Source organism: Epinephelus moara, chromosome 22, assembly GCF_006386435.1.
Source record: "Epinephelus moara isolate mb chromosome 22, YSFRI_EMoa_1.0, whole genome shotgun sequence".
Taxonomy (NCBI): Eukaryota; Metazoa; Chordata; class Actinopteri; order Perciformes; family Serranidae; genus Epinephelus; species Epinephelus moara.
The window spans coordinates 13,211,523-13,234,888 of NC_065527.1; the positions used below are offsets into that span (position 1 = coordinate 13,211,523).

At 40.4% G+C, this 23,366-nt stretch overlaps 3 protein-coding genes across 6 annotated transcripts; all 3 read right to left on the reverse strand.

Moving 5' to 3' along the window:
- Nucleotides 1–411: 411 nt before the first annotated feature.
- LOC126383628 (zinc finger protein 184-like) lies at nucleotides 412–7,034 on the reverse strand. Its single transcript, XM_050034196.1, has 7 exons — nucleotides 6,128–7,034; nucleotides 4,020–4,133; nucleotides 3,600–3,752; nucleotides 3,313–3,438; nucleotides 3,114–3,146; nucleotides 1,365–1,520; nucleotides 412–1,268 (listed from the first exon to the last, which is right to left on the reverse strand). Exons 1-7 carry the CDS (start codon nucleotides 6,315–6,317, stop codon nucleotides 589–591), a joined length of 1,452 nt encoding a protein of 483 aa, XP_049890153.1. The 5' UTR covers nucleotides 6,318–7,034; the 3' UTR covers nucleotides 412–588.
- Nucleotides 7,035–7,148: 114 nt separating this feature from the next.
- LOC126383629 (progranulin-like) lies at nucleotides 7,149–10,189 on the reverse strand. Its single transcript, XM_050034197.1, has 6 exons — nucleotides 10,039–10,189; nucleotides 9,593–9,742; nucleotides 9,190–9,483; nucleotides 8,882–9,055; nucleotides 7,876–8,019; nucleotides 7,149–7,672 (listed from the first exon to the last, which is right to left on the reverse strand). The coding sequence occupies exons 2-6, from the start codon at nucleotides 9,740–9,742 to the stop codon at nucleotides 7,544–7,546; spliced, it is 891 nt and encodes a 296-aa protein (XP_049890154.1). The 5' UTR covers nucleotides 10,039–10,189; the 3' UTR covers nucleotides 7,149–7,543.
- Nucleotides 10,190–12,212: 2,023 nt separating this feature from the next.
- On the reverse strand, nucleotides 12,213–23,096 carry fam133b (family with sequence similarity 133 member B). Of its 4 annotated transcripts, none has more exons than XM_050034198.1 (11): nucleotides 22,929–23,095; nucleotides 21,011–21,108; nucleotides 19,697–19,775; nucleotides 19,362–19,481; nucleotides 19,242–19,274; nucleotides 18,993–19,064; nucleotides 15,234–15,332; nucleotides 15,028–15,069; nucleotides 14,770–14,862; nucleotides 13,253–13,303; nucleotides 12,213–12,958 (listed from the first exon to the last, which is right to left on the reverse strand). In XM_050034198.1, the coding sequence occupies exons 1-11, from the start codon at nucleotides 22,950–22,952 to the stop codon at nucleotides 12,863–12,865; spliced, it is 807 nt and encodes a 268-aa protein (XP_049890155.1). In that variant the 5' UTR covers nucleotides 22,953–23,095; the 3' UTR covers nucleotides 12,213–12,862. The 4 variants fall into 4 exon arrangements, with proteins under 4 accessions (XP_049890155.1, XP_049890157.1, XP_049890159.1 ...); XM_050034200.1 differs by having other exon boundaries at nucleotides 15,028–15,066; nucleotides 22,929–23,094; XM_050034202.1 differs by lacking the exon at nucleotides 12,213–12,958 and having other exon boundaries at nucleotides 13,252–13,303; nucleotides 14,770–14,906; nucleotides 15,028–15,066; nucleotides 22,929–23,096.
- Nucleotides 23,097–23,366: the final 270 nt, after the last annotated feature.

The following is a 23,366-nucleotide window of genomic DNA, read 5'->3' on the forward strand; positions in this document are numbered from 1 at the left end:
GGCACATTTCTCCCATACTTTTTCATCTTTTGGCATAGAGGAAGATGACATGTATTTTCAAGTCGTAAGGCTCAAGTAGATTTGGTCAAGTCGGATCTCAAGTCATCAAATTTTGCACTTTGCACTCAAGCCCCAAGTTAGGTCAGGTGAGTCCTGAGTTAAGTCCAAAGTCAAGACTGAAAAGTCCCAAGTCAAGTCCCAAGTCCTAAACTTTGAGTTTCAAGTCCTTTACAATTCATAACGCACTCCTTACCAAACATAATGTCATTTTAACAAATGTTTGACTTGAGTCCACACCTCTGTGGGACACCAATAATTGCATTTTGTGGTGGTTATATTTTGATCATTTGTTATAGTCACAAACCTCAACTTGAATCCAAACTAGTGGTTTATTTAAAAGTACACACAGAAGACGGTTTAAATTTTATTAATTCAAGTCTACAAAATTGCATATGAATACAATGATATACAATTTAACACCAACAACCACTGGGGCTGAAGTATTCCTCCTCTCATATGTACACAACTGGAGTGGTATCTCCCACGTAGTCCATCAGGAAACAATAATCACAGCCCTTTTCGATTCATTTAGGACGTCTGTAGGAATCCGCTCATGTGTAGTTTTTGAGACGTGACATTTACACCCTTCGGTCTATGGAATCTCTTATGTTGTATCAGACGGGAGCTACTAGAAAATTGTTTGCCACATATACCACATTTGTATCTCTTTGCGTGGAACTGAAGGTGCTGGAACAAACTGTCTGTGGTCTCTAAATGTTTTCCACAGATTCCACAAATACAGGTTTCATCCACTATGTGTGATACCGTGTGTCCCCTCAGTGTGTACATGTTATGGAAAGTCTCTCCACATGCTTTACAACGATAAGGACCTGGGGGATTCTGACTGACAGATGGTTGTGTTGATTTCTTACTCAGAGAGGGTGAAGATTTTTTCACATGCTTTTTCCTCTTTAAACTAGAGCCAGGTGTCGTGTGCTGAGAGTCCTCAGCTGGCTGCTGTATTCCACCAGCTCCACTGTAAGGCTGTGTTTCCAGAGGTTGATTTGAAGAATTAGGAAGATGATGTTCCTCGCTGCTTTGCACACTGTTGATTTCGCTGACATCTTGAATACAAGTGTCCACGCAGATGATGTTGTATAATGGTTCTTGGGCGTGATCTACCTCCAGACTCATTTGATTGTTGCCTTTCAGCATTTGCTTGCCTTCAATCTCCACTTGCACAGAGTTCTGCCACTCAGCATGACTCACTACGGATAAAGGAAAAAACACATTCAGTTGTTTGTCACACAAGTTTGTACATGTACTCAAAGTAAAGTTATGCATGCCAAACTCTTCCACCAGACCTTGTCTACACATTCCCTGTTCTTCCTCTTGTTTGACTTGAAGCAGCAGTGAGGCCTGGTGGTTCTCCTGGTTCAGACTGCTGAACTGCTGGCTCCAGGTTTCAGGACTCAGGGGTACCTCCTCCTCAAAGGCAGAGACAGAGGGCTGATTGACCTCTATTGGGGAGGACAGAGAAATGAATTACATTCCATTAATACTGCCAAATATCTGGTTTTTGCAGTCAATACTCAATCAAACTATTTATTTATAAGCCTCAGTGACTGTAAATCAGTGGCTGTACCACCCCTACTGCCTATCAACACAGCACACTTTTGGTTAACTGAAAAATACACTTGTTTTTTTAAAGGGTTGACTAATTCACACTGATTTTATTCCTTCACACATACAAAAGATTTGTTCTCTGCTACAAAACAACACTTTTCACAGCAGTTTTGAGCAAACTCAGCACACTTGTGGCAAGGACAGTCAAGACTGTGCTTTGAGTTACAGAGGGTACAGTCAAAAAGGAAAGAACCTTTTATTATGATGTACGATTATCTTATGTCCCGGTGTTTTTCAGAGTAAATAACACACTTGCTCAGTGAATCTTTAATCTGTTTTTGTAATCAACATATTCAAGAGTGTTTTCCTCCAGAGGGCTTAGGTGTCGTGTAAGCCATTGATGGGGGTGGGGGGCATCATAACAAAACATTACGCAATGATTTGGTTACCAGCAGAACACTTATATCTCTAGCACGTAACTATTATGATGCACAGAATTCAGATGGAGGGCAGGAAGTGATAAATCCATATACTATACAATGGGAATAAAGGAATGTGACCACATAGAAGGGTTTGGATGAACCTGCAGGGAGCAGGTATTGTCTGAAAATTGAGTACTGGATGTTATCCATACCACTTGACCAATTTGCCCAGATTGTCTTTAAAAATGACCTCATCCTTTAGACCTCCTAACGCTAACTATTAACGCTACTTGGCAGGGCGATGAAAACACACAACAGTCTATTGGACTCTATTGAACCATGACTGAAACAACCGCCAACTTGTTTTTTGGCTAAAAAGGAAAGTGTCTAGTATAACTAGAGTATGACTGTCTTTTATATTTCAACTCTGTACGTGGATGCACTGCTGTCAGGCTAATGTTCCTAGCTAACGTTAGCTAACTTGAGCTACTACTTTCTACCCACTAGGTCAACGGCCTTAGTAAAAATCTGGATTGTGGCTAAAAATGCAGAGGAGCTGTCGTGCATCCAACTTGAGGCATGTTTAACTCGATGCTTTAATGTTAATGTTTGAGGTTAGTTGACTCCACTCCTCCAGACTGAGGATGGGTTTCTGATTCACATCTGCTGCTGTTTCTCAGTTTGTTTTTTACGTCTCCCCTCTACATCCTACTATTTGAGACTTAATGTGGCCTTTATTTTTCCCCAGTTTGATCGATTGGAACAGCCGTAAACAGCACAAATCATTGGCAATGTGCAGTGTTGATAGTCCTGGTCTCTAGTTGCCTGCCCTCCATCAGGACAGCACACTGATGTATGACATCATATGCAAAGAAGCCATTGTTGTGTTATGGATTTATTTTTTTACCACTCTGGGCCGGTAGCCCATCTGCATAGTGCATTACAGCTCGCCACTTGGAGCGATAGTGTAAAATTTAACATTGCATATTATGAATAAATTACAGCAACCTCATTCCGATAATTAAGCATTTGTAAACAACTGTGGGTCATACATTGTAAACTAACCTGTGTCTTGGCTTTGCTGCAGTATTTTAGAGCCTGTGAAGTAAAAAGACACTGTAGTCAGTAACAACTTCTGGTCAGAGAAAACAACAATATCACCAGTATTATTGGTGATGGCACTGCTACACAGCGGTTATGCTTTTACAACAAAACAAAGGAATGCTCAAATAACACCCTGAGTATTCCAAGACATTGTACATACCGTGTTGTTTAGATATGTGTATCTCAAAGTTACATCTCCGATTGATGATCTTTGTGCAGTATGGGCAGTGCCAGTGACTTCTGCCCTGAATCAAGTCTTCGCATGTACATGGTATGACAAATTTTTCTGCAAAGAGAACAAAAAGCCTACTTACTACAAGCAATACCTAAAATGACAGGACACTTAAAAGAACATTGTTTAAGCACATCTTCATTAGCTAGTAAACTTGAGAACTGCTTGAGTAATAAGTATCATCATATTTAGATTTCCATGTTAATAAAACTTACCAGTGCCGTCCTCATTAAAATGGACAGCATTTAGATAATGTTTCTTTATCAAATGTGTCTCAGTGGCTTGAATTCTCCTCAAGCAGTAGGGACAGTCGCCAGTGGCTGCAAACTTTATAAAGTCGGTGCGTGAAGTGAAGGCCCACTGCCAGTCTGGGAAACAAAAACAGGATCTAATTAAGTAATTTTACAGAACAATATGGTATTAAATAGAATTATTAGTTATGAGACACTTCGACAAAGGCCTTGTGAAAATGACTGAAATGCCTACTTCCCTGGAATAACAAAAACAACAGTGTGAGCAAATAATTAGTGTTGTGTCATTAATGGAAAAGCAAGCTGTAACTAACAGTTATATCATGTTTTCACAATGTAATGAATGACCTTTTTGTGAGAATTTATTGTCAGACTTAGTCCTACCCCTGGAATGGAAGTGTGATGCTCTGGTCCTGGACTTGGGTTTCTCAGGTCTTGGACTTGAATTTGATGCACCTGAGCTGGCGGCAGCATGGGTACTTTTGGTGGCTTGACGTGCTGCAGAGAAAAAAGAAGAACATAAGAAAAAAGTGTTATGTTGTATTAAATAAAAGTTGTCATTTTCTTGTGAAGATGATGGTGTTGAGGAAAACAGAAATAACAGGAAATCTGGCAAGTGCCAACGCTGGTTATGACATCAGAGAGCTAATGAACAGATTGCCTATGATATGACACCATGGTCACAACATGTCAAGTTGTTACTGGCTGCTGGCAGATGCCCTCAATGCCACACGATGGCACTGAGGTGACATTATTCATGAAAATTAGGGGAATAACGCATTTTTTAAAAACAGGTCAATAGATCTTTTTCACAGCAGACATCTTGACTTGACACAGTGAGAAAAGGCGTGGGTGTTACGCATGACATTAACGATTACACTGCTCTATTCAAGTCATGACACGAGCCAGCATGTACAATATCGGGACTCTCACACCGAAACAGCTAAATAGAATTCAGCCATCATTAATTCAATTATTTACAACAGAGCTGACTGGTAAGATGTTTTACTCAGTGACATATTCTGTGTCGATCATTAAATCTGGCAGGAGTGGCATGAATCTATATCTACAGGGTTTTACATAGCCCAAATGGTAGGAAGCATCACATCAATATGATATTTTGCAACTGCGATATCAGTCTATTGTGTCTTTTCACTGACACATAAGCAATTAGGCAATAGGTGCAAAGAATGACTCGATAATGAGAGTAAGCAGCGTGAAAATTACAGATTTTTTTAGGCTTTGTTTGATGCATGTATTTGTCTGCAACTAAGCCTTCTAAAAACTGCACACTGTATAAGCCTTTTTCATGGAAGACGTTTTGACATGTTGCAGTAGTAACAACACAGGTGTGAATCATCAAATGAATGATGGCTGAATTCCATTTTGCATGCTTTGATTTCAGGATTCTTGTATCCTGCATGCTTGCTCACTGCCACTCTCACTGGAGCACCTGAATGGCAAAGAGCCACCGTTAGTGTTATTAGTAACACCTTCAGGTAATGACCTCACAATTTCTATTTGATCACACAAATGCATAGTATAAAAGGTGTTGCCATGGCGAACCACAAGAGGGAGAGATTATTTGCCATTTTACAGTCAAACTGATTCTTAAAAATATGTTAACTAACTTTACAATGGTTCTATTTTCAGTGATGTGTTGTTGTGGCATATTCCAATTCTTAATACCACTCCTGGCTATTATGCAGTTGTTTTTCTACTGGCCTGTAATTAAAACAGCTGGCATTAATATTTTCCTCACAAGTATTCCGGCTGGTCCCGCCCTACTGTTCTGTGATTGACTAGGCCTTATTCTGCCCCTGATTGGCTTATTCTGTCACACTTCCGCTATCCCAACCAATCCAACCAACGAAGCCAACGAGTATTAGCCAATCGGAGTTAAGTAGGGCGGGTCGTACCTTCGCCATCCTAGAAACAAAAAAAAAAATGGCGACGTAAACTGTAGATGGTGATGCTAGCTTGGGCTCGCAGTGAGAGTGACAAACACCACAACATTATCCAATAATATTTTTAAAAGTACGATATTAGTTGAAGCAAAACCCACAGAATTAGCAATATTTTTAGTGTCTTCGGTGTTGCCAGGAAGTGTGTAACGTTAACTAACGTTATCTAATGATCGGAAAAGCTAGCAAGCTACAGTTAACGTTAGCTAAATAAATGCTGCGTCCGAAATCGCATACCGTGTACTTTACACCTAATGCGTGTATTATCGTTATACATACTTATTTTACTAAGCAACTGACTTAACAAATACTCGCAGAGCTACCTAGCTACAGTTAGCTAAAAGTTATAACGTAGCCGGCTTAGTTGCCACATTGTTTGAATCGTATGAACGCTAACAGCTTCAGGACATAATTTTTAGTTTTACTACTATCAGGGTGAAAAGAGGACATTCACCTAAAACGGACTCCGATCAATTCAAGGATTTTGGATTTAAAACTACATTTTCTTTCTCGTTTGGATGCACCAACCTTCTGTACGCGGTGTCTTGGCTTTGAGGATGATGTCCAACAGAGAGCGGTGGCGGTCGTTTTCCTCCTTCAGACGGGAAGCCTGCTCCTCGTAATCCGTTATTGTCTTTTCAATAGCACCTAAAATGTCAGAGGCGGCAGCATGTAGCCGCTCGGAGACAAACACTTTTAGTTCCTCGATCTGACCCATCTCTCCACCATTTGCACTTATGTTACGCCTCCGCCCGAAAACATACACATGGGAACCAAGGAAGTTAGCCAGTCAAAATAAAAGCCTGCGTTTCCGTTTATGCATTTCAAAGTAAAAGCCCTTTGATGAGCATCACAGTGTGCTGTTTTATAATAATAAAAACAATAATAATAATGAGAATAATAATGATGATAATAAAATAATAGTAAGAATAATAAGAATAATATTAATATAAAATTCAGGGAAACACAGGTGAGTTGTCTTTCACCCAATGACACATTAAAGGGAAACAGCACTTAAATTAAGATTAGTTAAAGTTAGTTATTTTCATGGCCAAGGAAAGTTCACTCAATATCTAAGAACATAAGCGACCCTCTCTCTCTCAAAGCCATAAATCAGAGAATTAAGTCTCAAACTTGTGATGTCACAGGGAGTAAAGTCTGGAGCTGCACTTGATTGTGCACTTGAACTTAAATGAAGCCTGATTTTATGAACCCACCAAATGTTTGTTTTCTTTGTTATACCCAAATGAGCTCTATCTATTGTAGTGTTTTGATTGTTGAACCAGAAAATGTACCCATATACTCAGAGCATTCCCCTGGGTGCGCTCACTGTCATCTATAACATCTTTTCCGATTCATTGTCTACGGAGCAGCTTCTGACTTTATACCCTATGACATCACAAACTTACTCTAGTTTTTTGGATTTGGGAGATTGTTGTTTGTGTTTACTAATATTTTTGGACCACAGGAATAACCTTTCTGAATTTTGAAAATGGGTGTAGTTCCTCTTTAAGTTCAGAAAGCATGAACAAAGCAGAAAAATGATTCATTCACATTGCATGTTTTTATTTTTTTTTTAAAAAGTTCATATGTTTGTGAGTGTTCTCTTTTTACGTTTCATTAAAAAGGAGAGAGGCAAGAAGTTGAAAATGCTTAGATTAAACATATTGCAACTGATAAAAACGTTTGCGTGAGCTCTTGCTAAGCTGGTGTCTTAAAATTAATGTTTACATCCCATCCTTTTTAAACACCAATGCAGCATACAGTATAAAATGTAATTCAACATGGATAAGAGAAATGATCTTTTAAAGTTGTAAGCAGATTAGTCACTCATTAAACCGTCATCTAGGTCTAATGATGTTGCATTGTTAGATTTAATCTGAGGTGTGTATCAAAATTATAGCAAAGCTGTCACAGTGCACAAATTCAAACAGCGTGTCCTCCTTAGTCTGTGTTGGCGGGTTCTCGTGCTCCTGAGGGGATCTGTGAGTACCATCTTCTGCATGACAGGGAGGTGGGGTCGCAGTTATATCCATACTCACAGCAGTGCAGACCATCCACACAACACTTGCCCTGAATCAGAAAAGGTGTTGATGTTAGAAAAAATACAATATTAACTTGTAAATCACTGCAGTAAAGGATTATGAGGAGCATTTCATTGTTCTGTGCATTAAATTCTTAATATTCTTGGTTTATCTAAGCACTCAAATTGTTTCCCTTTCAATCACTGCACCATTACTTCATGACGGTTTAAATATTTCATGCACAATCCATACCAGTGGGTAAGGACAGCACGTCCACTGGCCTGTGGTTCCTTTGCAGCAAGTTTTCCCTCCTGCGCAGAAAAACTTGGAGTCACAGCGAATGACTCCAGCCTTAGCGTTGCCCCCACTGGCTTCTGTCAGAGCTGTCATTGGTGTCTGCAAAAGGTCAACACAAACTGACCATTATCCATTATCCCCTGGCAAGTAGTTACTAAATATTCTGTAATTAGTACATGTTTATTTTGTGGAAAACCACACTTGAATATTTTTATTAAGACTATTCAGATTTGTTTGACAGTAGCCTGCCTAGTGCCAACATAAGCAAACAAACCTGTTATTATCATCACATTTTGATTCAGCTGATGCTAAATCCTGATTGGTGCACAGATGGATCGTCTTTTTTCCAACTAAGAGACTGTACGTTATTATGAGGCGGGAAAAGGGTAGTGCAAAACAGTGACGCAAGTCAAATAAGTTTTTAAGTACTGAGGAGAAATGAATGCTTTTTATTTTGGCTTCTTCGAGGGACATACCACTTTAAATGGTTGTATTTTGTATTTAATTTAAATACCCTCTAAACCACCAGACCCACTGGTGGGTTTGAAGGCATGTTGCCACTCCAATGCTACCTGCATTTGGTGTGAATATAAAAAATATGGTTATTTATAGCTGAGGGAGGGTCGTGCTTTTACCCCAGTCACTCAGGGAGGCTCAAGGAAAACTGTCTGTAGCTCCAGAGAGAATAAAGATATACCCCCCTCCTCTGATAAACAACAAACAGTATCTAAGTCCCACCCACTTCATACCAGTGAAATAAAGCAAGTATGCAAACTGAAATGCAAAATGCTATCAAACTAAAAGTGTTCATGTAGGACCCCATTGCTTTTAGTAAGAAGCTGATTGAGTGAAAAGGTCTTCAGGGCCTTTAACTTTGTGTGACTGGATGATCATTCACATAACTAACCCTAGGATTTATACACCACATTTAGAGAGGCACATTTACTGTGATAGGTCCTACCTCTTGCAAGCTGCCTTTGTCCTGTGGTGTTGAAATGACAGAGGCAGGGACTGAAGCGGGACTGTGTCTGGGGGTGAAAGGATATCTCAGGCCTTGCCTCACACAGTGCAGGAAAGTGTAGTCACAGTCGTAGCCGGCAGGACAACAGTGGTAGCCATCTCGACAACACCTGCCCTACAGGTTACAGCAAGTTAGTTTATTTATCGTCAAAGATCTGAGTGGCAAGCTTTGACTTGTCATGCCATAGTAGACAAAAATATATCATTACAGTTGTGTCTTATTGCACAAGGGTATAAAGGTCGACTCACAGGAGAGTACCCGCAACACCACCAGACACCTGTTGGGTATCTGCAGCAGGTAGTGCCATCGGGACAATAGGTATAGCTGTCGCAATAGACAACTGAGCTCTTTTGTTGGTCTGGCACATTGTTTTCTGGCTCCTGATGGGGAAATGCAGGTAGAACAGGAGTGCTTGGTTCCTCTGCCGCCACCTTCTTTACCATGGGTATGCTCATCCACGGCTCCCTCTCACACATCTGGGTAAGCTGGTTACAACGATACCCTGAAGGGCAGCAATGGGCCAAGTCAGAGCAACACACAGCCTGAAGACACATGGAGGCAGACACATAGAAATTTAGGGAGGAATATTTGCATCATTTTCCAAGACCAAAATGTTAGTCAAGATACTTTATGTGTTGACAAGTGACTTACATTTGGATATGGACAGCAGCTATACCCATGCTCAGTCAAACAGCAGGTGGCGGAATCATAACAGACATTCCCGTCGGGACATGTGATGGAGCAGGACGCAAGCTCCCACACAAACACTCCCACGAACATCCACAGAGTTAGCCTCAACATCTGCAGAGGAGAGTATTTATAACAGTTATTTAAATCTATTAAATGTGATACAATATGTGACATTCAATTAAAAACATCCTGTCTTAAGTTCACAAGCCAGATTCTGTGACTTTTAATGAAACTTCTATTTCTGTTCACTTTCTGTAACTTTCACTTTCATTATGAGTATTTTCCTTTCACCCAAACAACCACACAAACCAGTGATAAAACAGTAAACAGACATTGTGACTGTTTATTAAGTACTTCACTGACAGTTATATATCTGATATACATTCATATTTCTTTTCATAACTTACCTTCTGCAAGTGATTCAGCAGCTTCCTGTCATACGTCTCACACTTCCCCTTAACTGAACCCCGGATGCACCGCTCTTTATATAGCGAGCCAGACACTCCCACTGAATAAAATCTGAGGGCTAAACTGTTTATCACACCCCCTGTGCTCTGTGAGCAGCTTGGACTTTACAAGCAAGGTTTGAGCAATCATTGTGCGAGGCTGCAAACGTACACAAAACTCAGGGAAGACTTCACAAGCTCACATTAACCTCTGATACTGTCAATTTGTTTCAATCACAAGACCTGCCTGTAAAGCCTCATAAAAAATAGTTACACTACAGGGACTGGATTTTTTTTAAAAGGAGGAAGTGCACTGAAAATGTATAACTCAGTTAATTAACTGAAGTACTGTATGCAAGTACATTTTAAAGTAAATGTACTTCCTGTTCCATTTTCTACTACTTTCTTCCTCTACTCCAATACATACTGTACTCTTTACTATTCTATATTTTTAGTTACTTTGCAGATACAATTTTACAAAACATGCTACAAAACAAACTTGTCTTTTAGAATTTAAGGTAGAATTTTGGTCTCCATTATCGTATTTTGTGTCATACATGTTCAATGGGAGACAGGTTTGGACTGCAGGCAGGCCAGTCTAGTACCTGCACTTTTTCCTATGAAGCCACACATGCGGAGTGTGGCTTGGCATTGTCTTGCTCAAATAAGAAGGGACGTCCTTGAATGGCAGCATATGTTGCTTCAAAACCTGTATGTACCCTTCAGCGTTAACGGAGCATTCACAGATGTGCCAGCTAGCCATACCATGGGCACTAAAACACCTCCATACCATCATGCTGACTTGAACTTTGCGCTGGTAACAGTCTGGATGGTTCTTTTAACGTGAGGACATGACCTCCATGATTTCCAAACAATTTGAAATGTGGACTTATCAGACCACAGCACACTTTTTCACTTTGTGTTAGTCTTTGTCAGATGAGCTCAGGGCCAGAGAAGCTGGCGGTGTTGGGATGTTGTTGTTACATGGCTTTCACTTAACATGGCAGAGTCTAAACTGGCATTTGTAGATGCAGCGACCAACTGTGTTCCCGAGCCCATGAAGTAATATCCTGATTTTTAATGCACTGCAATCTGAGGGATCAAAGGTCACAGCATTTAGTGTTGGTTTTCTCTGAAACTTTTGATATTATGGATTGTAGACGGTGAAATCCCTTAATTCCATGCAATAGTGTTAAGAAATACTGTTCTTTAACTCTTGGCCTATTTGCCCGAGTAGTTTTTCATAAAGTGGTGAACCTCTCGCCATCCTTGTTTGTGAACTCAGCCTTTCAAGGATCCACCTCCCATACCCAGTCATAACACTCTCACCTGTTACAGATTAACCTGTGGAATGATCCAAACAGGTGTTTTTTGAGCATTCCACAGCTTTCTCAATATGTTGTTGCTTCAGTCCCAGTCTTACTGAACATTGTATATGTTGTCTTTGTACTGCATTCATTAAATATAGGTCACAAATGATTTGCAGGTCACCACATTCTACTTTTATTTACATTTTTGCAGCATCCCAACTTCTTGGTAATAAAGCTGGTCATGATGAAGCCATTAAACAAGGCAGCTGGCTCTTTTAAGATTTACTTATTTTTATTAAATGGTTTTAAATTAGTTGGTTTTCATCATCTTTTATCTTCGTTTCTTTTTCTTGGCTGCATTAAACGTATTCCAATTTGTAAATGCACTGTGTTTTTCGGTTTTTATGTCGGTGGAGCACTTTGTTAACTTGTTTTTGGAAAGTGATATACATATAAAAAGGTTTTTTTATTGTTTGATATTGTAATGACTGTACGTTGTAGACCAGTGAAAACAAACCGCAATAGCAGAAGCAGCACTGAGGTTTTCACTGAGGTTTTTACTGTCCGTTACAGTACTGCAGACCACACTTGGTTTTAAGGAAGTGGCACAATGCAAAACCAGCAAAAACAGTCTGTAATAAAAAAAAGTGGACCGGATAACCATAAAAGCAAAACCAGTGGGTGACAGTTAATGGACCACATCCATGTGTCATCTGTGGACACACACGCACGCACGCACGCACGCACGCACGCACGCACGCACGCACGCACGCACGCACCAAAATCAATACACTCACAATAAAGGGCGTAACTAAGTAACAGCGATAAAGGCTAAAACAATACTTTATTAATGAATTCCCATTGTTTTTACATTTACACTGCAGTGTAACAATTAATCTAACAGTACAATTTATCCCTTGTATAAATGTCGACTGTGCAGCTCACATTTCGTATCATAAGTCCAACTTCAATATGAGGCTGGCGAGACATCAGGTCATCAGGGTCTACATGCACGACGCAGGCACTAGCATGACAGTCTCATCTAGCAACTAGAAATGCAAGATGTCGGGTGTGAAGCAGAGAGCGAGCGACTCCGAGAGGGCCAGCGTACTGAAGGTGAAAGCGAACGCCAGTCACACTGACATCTCCAAGATGAGGGGGGAAAATAATTATAAAGGAATTCACTTCAGTCCCGTTGTTGAGCATAACTCAAAAGGAAAATTATCTACAAAAAGCATGGTGGAAAAACAAACCGACAATAAAAACGGAAGATATGTACCGGTAGTTGCCACTTAGAGGGATGGGTGCCGCCCTCAATTCACTTAACTCACAGAACCCCAGCATTACAAGTCTGTAAGTCTCTTGTTCAAGCGTGATGACCAAAGCTGGATAGGAGAAGTTTTTCAGAGGTCAGAGGCAAAAATAACACTACTGTGAACTGTCAGGAGGAAGAGACAACCGTACAGCTACGGTTGTTAGTCAAACTCAGAGTCTGACTGAGATGCCGCCTTCTTTTTCTTTTTTCTGCCGTGTTTCTTGTGCTTCTTTTTCCTCTTCTTCTTGGATTTGTCCTGTGGATGTAAAACATTTGACATTTCACATCTCCTCTCTTGAACTAAGCATCCATTCCAGTTGGATAACAATACGGTTTTGTTATAAAGTGTAGCTACAAATATAAGGTTTATATATTGGTGACTTTCTGCATGCACTTCATGTACACCTGTGTGAAACATCTTAGCTACTCACTCACAGCTACTAATTCATACATTGCTGATAATAGTCTTTGCTGTAGTCTTTGCACTAGATCAAACCAAATTTGTATTTGTACAGTGTTTCTATAGAAATAAGAGAAATAAATTTCTCACTGTGATTTTCTCCTTTTCCTCGCTACTTCTCTTTTTCTTCTTGGCTTCAGCCTACGGGAGGAAAGGTTGAAATGAGACACTGAAAATGGAAAGTCCCAATTCTAAACAGCCCTCTTCATGCAGCAATATTGTTTCACAATTATGGAGTTTCTACGAGCATTTGCAACAGCATTTGGGATTACAAAATAATTCTATACCAAACCAAACTCGTAAAGTCTTTGGTGTCTGAGCCAAAATGTTTCTTTCTTAGCTGTTGAGCATGCCTAATTAACAATAATTTTTCTTTCACTTTAGGTTTGGCTGAATTTTGCCCACACTAGTATGGGTTCATGTCAGTCACAAAACATGGGACAAAATCATCAGCAATCTATTATTCAAATAAGATGAGACAAAATTGATATTAAAAACTGGTGAAAAATTCTGCAAATGATTTAAAAAAAATTAAACAGAGTTTGAAATCTTACTATCAAGGACAAAAAGACGCCTTGACTCTTGACTCCATAGTGCTATGTGCAGTTTGCCTCACATGAGTTGCACTTCTGAACTTCCACTGAACACTGTGGCTGTCAATCTGGTTTAACCTGTAATACACCAAACCTGATACACGCCGAAAGAAGGTCAAACATGGCCAGTCTTGGGTAAATAGGAGTTTCAATTCTAACAGAATCTATCAAACTCCTAATGAAGCGTGACATAGAGCTTGCACATCTGGACGAATGAAAGAGTGAGTACGAGCGCGTACAGGGAGAACTGAAACTCAACGTTATTTGGCAATTGTGTAATGTAACTGTACTTGCACTGTGTATGGTTCAGCAGTTAGGGTGACAGAATTAAACTGCAGATGCGTGTCTCTTGTGACAGTGACAACCATGAGGTTTATCTGTGACCGCAGTCTCATATTAATGGGTTCCACTCAGATGCATGCCTAGTGTAGAACAGCACAGACAGGACACAAAACCAACTGCGAGTCTGATTAAACAGTCTCATCAGATGCTTACCATTAAACATGTTCACTACACTAGTACACTATAATGTTCAGTTTTTATTTATGACTAAACAAGGTTGAAATATAAGGTGTCTTGTTGACTAAAACGAGACTACGAAATGTGTAATGTTCTCTTTAACTAAATATTTAAAAGGATAAAAATGGCAAAATCTGTTGAAAGCCGCAAAACATTTTACACTGGCAGTTTTGGTGTCAGTGGCAAAAGACTACTTTCTGTGATATTTAATAGGATTTCGTTTGAATTAAAAAGGGAACAAAGAGTTTAAGAAGAGGAACACAGAAGAGACAGGAGGTGAAAGGTCTTTTGGGAGTGGGTGGGATTTTCTCATGTCTGGTTTACTCGTTGCAAGCGGGACTAGTGGCATACTTAACTTGTAGTGAGGAAAATTGTCACATAACAGCTATAAAGGCGTGAAAGAAATGTGTTACATCAATGTTTTCAGAGCTTTAACTTAGATAGTTCAATTAGAAGTTCACTGCCCATCTACGAACACACAAGAATAATACTTACTACGTCTTCCCCCTCAGATTCGGCAGAGGACTCTGACGATGAGTCTCTATAACTTCGCTCGGCCTTCCTTTTTCTTTTACGGCTCTTGTCATCCTGACAGACAGATTTACATCACAGGTCTGAGTGCTTTGTAACACCTGGACTCAAAAGGTTTAGACTCAAACTGGGACAAGAAATGCAAATAAAAAAAGCTAATATATGTGGAAATATGACTCAACAAAAGATCAACAAAATCAACACCATCAAACAGTAAATTACCTTTTCTTTGTCCCCTTCTTCCTTGCTTCTTTTCTTTTTCTTCTTGGGAAGAAAGCATTTAGATTAAACATTTACATTAAAAAAAACTTGACATCATTGTAGGACAACTGTTTGACTGCACATTTTCAACACCAGAACCTGATTCTATTGACGTGTACTGAAACAAGGTAAACCAACTGTACTGTTAAAAAAAGAAAAAGTAAAACCTTGCTCTCAGCATCAGATTCTTCCTCTGAGCTGTCTGATGCTCTCCTGGCCGATGACTTCTTTCTCTTCCGCTTTTTCTTCACGCTCTTCTTTTCATCCTGTGTACACAAATACAAATGCAATCAAACAGTGTAGTCCTGTAATGTGTGCAAGACAACTTTAAGGAGTTGTTGAGTCGAGACAGTGGATTGCTCAGGAAACAGATCACAGCCTTCTTTAAATTGATCAGTTTTAACCATATAAAATCTAATCTACTTCTGATCAGCTGTTAAAGCAATACGTCACCCACCCAAAATGACCACTATCAACTACTCACCCCGTGCTACAGTGAATTCGTAAAGAAAATGTTGTTCTTCTTACATGCCTCTGATGAATTTAGAATCCAAAAATGGCGAATATTTTTGATAAAATAGAAGTCACAGATGAACAGCAAAACTATATAAAAACGTCCTTTACAAACTCACTAACAACCGTCAACCCTTTCTGACAGGGACTGAAAGTGAAAGCATAGGTTTCACTTTCAGTCCCTGTTTGAAAGCGCTGACCACAATATAATGCAATGTGTTTGGGAAGTACTGTGCATTAGAGCCCTGCGCGGGACTGTTTTCTTCAACCCGCTCCTGCCCGCTCCCGCCCGCTCCCGCTGAATTTCTGACCATTACCGCCCACAACCGCAATGTGTGTATTACACTCCCGCCCGCTCCTGCAATGTGTATGTCCACTCCCGCCCGCACCCGCAAAACTCTGAGAATTTATGCCCGCACAATAATAGAGATCGATGATTTTGTGTCTTCTCCCGTCCCGCAGGAGAAAACACGTCATTTTATAGGCTATTAATAAAGAGATTCATGGGGTTGTTTGTTTCGTTTCCCTGGCCTGCATGTCTTCTGACACACTGGTCAGGAATAGCGCTCCTATTTCGTTGTTTTCATTTAGTTTTTAATGAAATAAAGGCTGTTTCATATTCTGTTCTCCTCCTCTGTATTTATTTATTTTTCTACCTTTATATAATCACGCAGTGATTGAGGTTAAGGCAGGCCTGGCGCCAGGATGAAGTTACTGAGGGGGCGGTTAAAAATTACGAGGGGGCAAATCTTTATTATGCAACATAGGTTCACAGTGATTTATAAAGAGCGCGCAGCCGTGCGTAATTGTCGTGCGTAATGACAGCTTGTCGCCGGTGAAACACAATAAACTGCACGTCTTCTTTCATGTTTGTCTCATGACAGATGGAGCTGACAGACAGACAGACAGACAGGTGGAGCAAGCGGCAAATTGGTATGAAAGCTGGTTCAGGGCATATTTGTCCATTTATGAATAAATATAGAGTGGAAACGCTCATGAATGTTTACCATGATCCCGCAGTATTTTTTTTAGCCACCCGTTCCCGCCCGCAGCAAAGTCCAAACCGCCTGCTCCCGCCATATTTGCGTTGGGTCCCGCGGGACCCAGTCCCAATGCAGCCCTCTACTGTGCATCAGTGGCGGCTGCTGGTCTTTCAAACAGGGGAAGCTCACATTAAGTTTACATCATAAAATTTGTCATATTGTAGCGAGGCAGTAACTTATAAAAGGAACATTTAATTGAAGCCGTTTTTCAACCACACTCATGCCATAGAACCACAGCAAAACACACCTCAAAGATTTTCAGATGGGGTTAAATACCTGAACTGTGTCTAAAACGGTGAAAATGAACTATATCGCTTAAGGAAATAAGGAACTCCAGACGGCACTCTGTCAGAAGAGTCCACTCGCAAATATCGGCATGGGACTGAGCTCGAAATGCGACGATGCCGGTGTGTATTTCCAAAGCACTGTCAATCACAAAGGGGTTCAGCCTTTTAGACAATTCCTCCAATCATCATGCAAACACCGAGCGTCCTCTCCCGCCCACTGCTCCATTAGGTCCCAGGGAAGCTGAGCCTCCCTGGAAGTGACGATTTTGTCGCATTTATGCAATGACCGTTTCGCTTTGCTGCATGAACGCTTGGAGGTTCCACGTCCACCGTGCTGACACGAGAATGTATGACAGGGAGGTCGTTTTTAAAAACTGGTGATAAACAGCTGACGTTTGAACATCGTAGTCATGATGTTAAACGCATCCTAGTGCATGTTTAATGCAATGTAAATTCTTATTTTAATGTAAATTCAACAGTGCATATTTGACCATTTCTTCCATGCAATTTTAGGGGAGGTTCAGCCTCCCTTGTTGTCTCAGAGCAATCGCCCCTGCTGTGCATGCGTCTGGATACATGACACTTGGATTATTCTGCATTAGTTGTGTGAGCATTTGTAAATGCATGTTTTAATATAATTTTGCTGTTGTCTCCTCTGATTTCAATTTATCAACAAGATTTTCCACTTTTGGATTCTTCGTTTACCGTGAAGGCATGCAAGAGAAAAGCTTTCATCACCCATCTAACTTAACAAAGGCTGGGTTTTCCCTGCATAGAAAATATTTTGGTGGCTGCCAAAGCCGTTTTAGCCCTCTGCCAATGGAAAATCCCCTCCGCCAAAGAGGGGTGTGGGAGCGGAGAGGGAAAAAAAAAATAAATAAAAAAATCTAAGTGCCACCACTCATAGTTCAATCACCATGGTTTGGACCAATAACGAGAGCCTGGTGATGCGACGTTAGACCAATAATAATCGAGTTCTTTGATTCATCAAAGCTCAAAGTAACGTGTTGAGCCCCGCGCTTCGCGTCAGCTCAGAACGCAGGTGCTGGTGCATTCACTGCCAGCCTGGTGACAAGCAAGATCATGTTTTGGTCCTGAGGTGCTACTTACAGTAACATAACGAGTTTATATAACTCCACCGCTGTCTGTCTCTGCTGCGCTGCACACACTGAGGGCTCAGCCCCGCAGCGCTGAGAAAGAGCAGAGACGGAGCGGAGGTGTATGGGTGTATGGCCGTGTTTGTGCTTTAGAACATAACCGCTGTGAAACAACTTTTTATTCATTGGATTAAAATGTGCTATATTGTGATATGTATCGTTATTGGGATATGAAATGACCTATATCGGGATATGAGATTTTGGTCATATCGCCCAGCCCTAAAGTACTGTATTATTTGGACCTCTCTTGTCTAATAGAGAAGATATGACATCGCTTAATACATTTGCATGACCTGTAAATGCAAATGCAAAGTGCGCACCACTGACATCACCACCAAAGCCCCTTTCTGAGCCAGGGAAAACCCTGAAACGGTGAGTTATTAGATATACAAATGGTCATTTGGGGGGTGACGTATTCCTTTAAAAGGTGGAGTCTGCAATTCTGGAGGAATGTTGTTGATATTTGAACTCAACACCCAAACAAATACACCCCTCCCACCAGTGCTCCTTCAGAAGCTCCATTTTACCATCCCTCACTCCCACTGCCGTTCTCCTCATATATCCATGGCCTTTCCCCTGTCCTGTGCACAACACAACTCCAAAGTGTTAGCTTGTTTAACATTTACAGAGCCAGGGGTGTGTATGAACACTGGATTTTTTTCAGCACGCACACACAAAACGGCCAGACAGTGAGGAGTTGTTATACTGAACTGACAAAAAGTGAACTGGATTTGAATCACCAGCTCCGCCACTGCTTGTTATTAGAACACAGGAAACTATTCCTAGAATTCACCTATAACCACAAGCAATCAGCAAATCAGTGTCATCCAGCACAGCAGGATCTACAAGGAAATGTTTCAAAATGTTTTCTGCGTTCAGTGGTTGGCAGTATCTAGTATCACATGCTGAAGTCTGTATTGACTTACCAGGTCTTCAGATTCTGAGGAGGAACTGCTGGAGGAATCAGAACTCGATGAGGAGGAGGAAGATGAAGAATGCTTGACCAAAACACAATGAAAGCAGGGTTCATTAGACTTAAGGTTATTCGCTTGTTTTGAAGTTGGAACACAATAAGAGACCATCTCAAGAGTACAGGCAGGCAGTGTGTGAGTGTGTGTGTGTGTGTCAGTACTGTGGCGCAGCTGGCCATCAAAATACTGGAGGTCTCTCCTCACCCTGTTGGATTTCTTCTTCTCTTTCTTCTTTTTCTAAACACGAATGAAAAGGCCAAAATCAGTAAGTGATGGTTTGAGAGTGAGAGAATTCAAATGTGTGACAAAGGAGAGATACCATACCTCTTTTTTCTCTTTCTTCTCCTCTTTTTCCTTGTCCGTTGTCTTTTTGTCTCGCTCTTTGTCTTTGTCACTTGCGCCTAGCAACTTCTCTCGGTTTTTTGCCAGTTCTTTCCTCCATTTCTGAAAAAACAATAGTCGTCTATTATACAGCTAATTGATCCCCATATGAAGCTACACCTTTATTCAAATATGAAGAATTGTTTGAAGTGCAGTTAAAAGACTGCCATTACAGGACTATTTACTCTTGACACTCATAACCAGGATTGAAAATAATGTGAAGAAAAGATGGTGACTATTAACAGGGCGAAATGTCAGCGTACTTAACACAAACATACCACGTTCATTTTATCCTCAAAGTCAGCCAGGGCTCGAGAGCCCTTCTTCTTCTTCTCCAGCTGCTCCTTGAGCTCTTCCCTGATGAAGACACAATAAATCAGTTGTAACACAATATAAAATATAAAACTTATTTTAACATTTCTCTGATGCAGCATTTAAACTTATCCTCCACTTTTCATCAGCATAAATTAACAGTAAACAATGTATGACTCAGTGGTCCAATTTATTTCCAGCTGCATTTGTTTAATGAATCAAAATTCTTCTGTTTTCAGTTTCAGTTATAATAAAATATAATTCACTGCAGCCCTTTAAGTAACATTGTGGTACCAGACATGGGTATTTTATGTCCCTTTTACCTTTCAATATTGTATTGTAAACATGTTTCTCCCGGTGTAATGCTGCAAATGGAACTCAGCATGCTGGCAGTGGAGCGTAGCAGATAATGAATTAAATGTTCCCCCTTGTGGCTAAGATTGGAGTTCATTTTTTATGAGGCTCAGATAGGGCATTTTAAAAGATAAGATTTGAGGTATCCATGTATAATACATTGGGAGGGGGGGGGGGGTAAAGTAGAAAATAAACAGCACAAATCCATTCAAGTCTTTTCAGATCATCAATCTGTTTCTGAGACGGGTATCATTCTAGAGGACAACTGGAAACTCATTGCTTGCAGAAAGCAAAATTATTAATGGACAGCACTTCTTCTTGCTAACAGAAAGGTTTTGAATGTTTCATGGGGGGACCAATAAATGTAAATACACAAGTGAAAGGGTTAGATGATGTGGCTGACAGTGGAAACTACATAATTTATTATCAATGCATCGGGGCAATGAAAAAAAGACACCTTAGCTGTTGTGAGAGCGCCCCGTCCTGGAATAATGCTGATATTACAAGTATACTGACTGAAATCTGCTGGATAAAACACTGTCACATTTCTTGCTGCTCTGGCACTAAAATTGAATAAGCTAGTGTCACTCAAAGTATCTAAGTAGGAAAACCTAAGGGTGCATTAAGGGCCCATTAAGTATTTAATGCTGAGCCAATGGGGAGAAGTGTTATTACGTCAAACCTTTTCTATATCTGTCAAAGCCTGGAAGACAAGTGCTGATTCTGGCTGTCTCTAGGGAGAACCATGGACTAGGAAACTGCACATCGTCCCAGCACAAGCTTCTTAAAAGGCTATATTTATTTTTTCACATGAACAACATGGAAGCAAAATGATACTGAGAAGTGACAGGGGAATGCAGCTGTGAGAAAGATGCTGTCTCATTTATGTCAGGACAGGCAAGTGAGGAGATCTGTCCTTTACTCACCATGTTGGCCGAGGTCTGCTTAAATAATCCTGTATAGTCGGTCCAGCATTCGCTGCCGGTCCCCTGGCTCGTGCCGCAGCAATGGGGTTAATGTAAGCCTGTGGGACCGAACAGAGGGAAGCATTTTACATATTTTTAATAGAGGTTATTATTATACAGATGCAAGCTTATAAGGTGCTGCGATTAAACAGTTATGCTGTTGAACAGCACACTGCAATACAGTTTTACAACAACACATATATGCCCCAAATAACCATAAAAAAGAAAGAAAACAACCCCTCTCTTAAAGGGTCTGTGGAAAAACTCATTGTACATTAACATTATAACCTCAGTGAAGATAGGATTTATTGCAGGGCCGTTGTACTACACTACAACAGTTGTTAGATGTAGGCCTTGCTAGTAGGGCTGCAACTAATGATTATTTTCATTGTCGACTAATCTGTCGATTATTTCTTAAATTAGTCGACTAATCATTTATTGAAAAATGTGTTAAAATGTTGAAAAATGTTGGTCTGTCTCTCCCAAACCCCAAAATTATGTCATCTAATGTCTTGTTTTGTACTCACACCAAAGGGTTTTAGTTCACCATCATGGGAGAGTGTGTAAAGCTGCCAATATTTAAATGTAAGAAGCTGCAAAAACAGTATTTTGGGGTACTTTTATAGTACTTTTCTATGAAAAATGACTCAAACCGATTAGTCGACTACTAAAATAGACACAGATTATTTTAATAGTCGATTAGTCATTGATTAGTTGACTAATCGTTGTAGCCCTACTTGCTAGTGGACAAACCAAACCAGGGGGGGAAGCAAAGGGGTGGCTTCAAGGGCTCCAGCCCTGAATGTTTTCTCGAAAGCACAGAAACGTTTAGGTTTCTAAAATACCTCATAATTTGTGTTATTTGCCCTTAGTCTCTCTGACTGGACAGGCCAATCAATGGAGCAAAAATTTCTATTACTTTTCTATTAGTAATGCTGTTTTGGCCAAATTCCTACCCCACCTATGTTATGGCACATCAGACAATTTTAATTTGATGGTTTCATAATAATGGAGACAACTGGAGGACAAATGTGTTGAAAATAAGTGGTAGGCTCTACAGGAGGATTTTTCTAGACAACTATCATGTTTTACCAACTATATACAGGTGTTTCAGCAATCTATTATCATAAATACCTGACAAATAGTGCATTTATCTGCAGTAAATGGGTAACACAATCCTCCCCAGGGAGCATGCACATGAATTCACCCTATGTTAGGGCTGGGTCCCGATTGATTACAACCACTTTCTCCGGCCCTGCCCCAAACCTGTCAGTAAGCAATTCTATCCCCCGTATTAACAGAAAATACAGATGACACATTCAGCAGTGGTTTGGGAAAATCTGTGTTTCAGCTACAGGGCTTTAGAAAAAAGCTGACCCAAAACGCCAGACTAGCCTTTATCCAACCCTGCCATTAGCTTAATAACCCCCTGCCAGTGTTTCAATGCTGTGTGTAAACTCAAGATGCACCGAAAAATACTGCGCAACAACACCACGTCGAGACATTGCCTAGTGTGTTATGAGCTAACGTTAGCATTTGTAGCTTTACGACAGTGGCGTTAGCGCTGGTCGAGCTTGACACTCGGCTTTTGACGTTAGCTGAAAACGATTCACCAAGCGACTCAAACCGAGAAAACGCAACCTAAAATGACAAATATTATGTTAAATTTTAAACACAAATATGTTAACATATGTTTTAAGGGACCGCTGTCTCTGCTCAACATCAGAGTACCTAGCGAAAGCATACATTAACGTTAACTAGTCTATGCTAGCTGCTGCGCTAACGCTAGGCTGATTGTGTTTAGCCTAGCTGCCGCACCGAAATGTAACCGCGTATCGTTGGCTTCTCGATTTTACACATATTTAGTAACAGAACTCACCACTCGATTGTCTCTCTTGCCCATGTTGAGTTAGTAATAGGGAAAAATATCCAACAGAGAGGGCAACCATTAGTGCTACCTTGCTAACATTGACCTAGCCACATCAGACTTTGTTAATGGTAGCAGACGGCTCTTCTTCGTGCTGTCGTTTGGCGGTTGGCGAACAACGTAGTGGTGGAATAGCGCCACCAACAGGTCACACTAATAATGCAGCAAGGGTGTAGGTTTAGTTTCAGCATTGGAGAGCACAAAATCTGCCTATTAGCCTATTAATGAAATAAAATAAAAATAAATTGTGATAAAATATAAATAAATACTTCTGCTTTTTTTCTTTTTTAATGCTAGAAAATAAATCACTTCGTCTTCCCACTGCCTGTTTTGTATCAATATGGTTCTTTTTGATTGCTTCTTTTACAGTTTTATCTGCTCATTAACTCT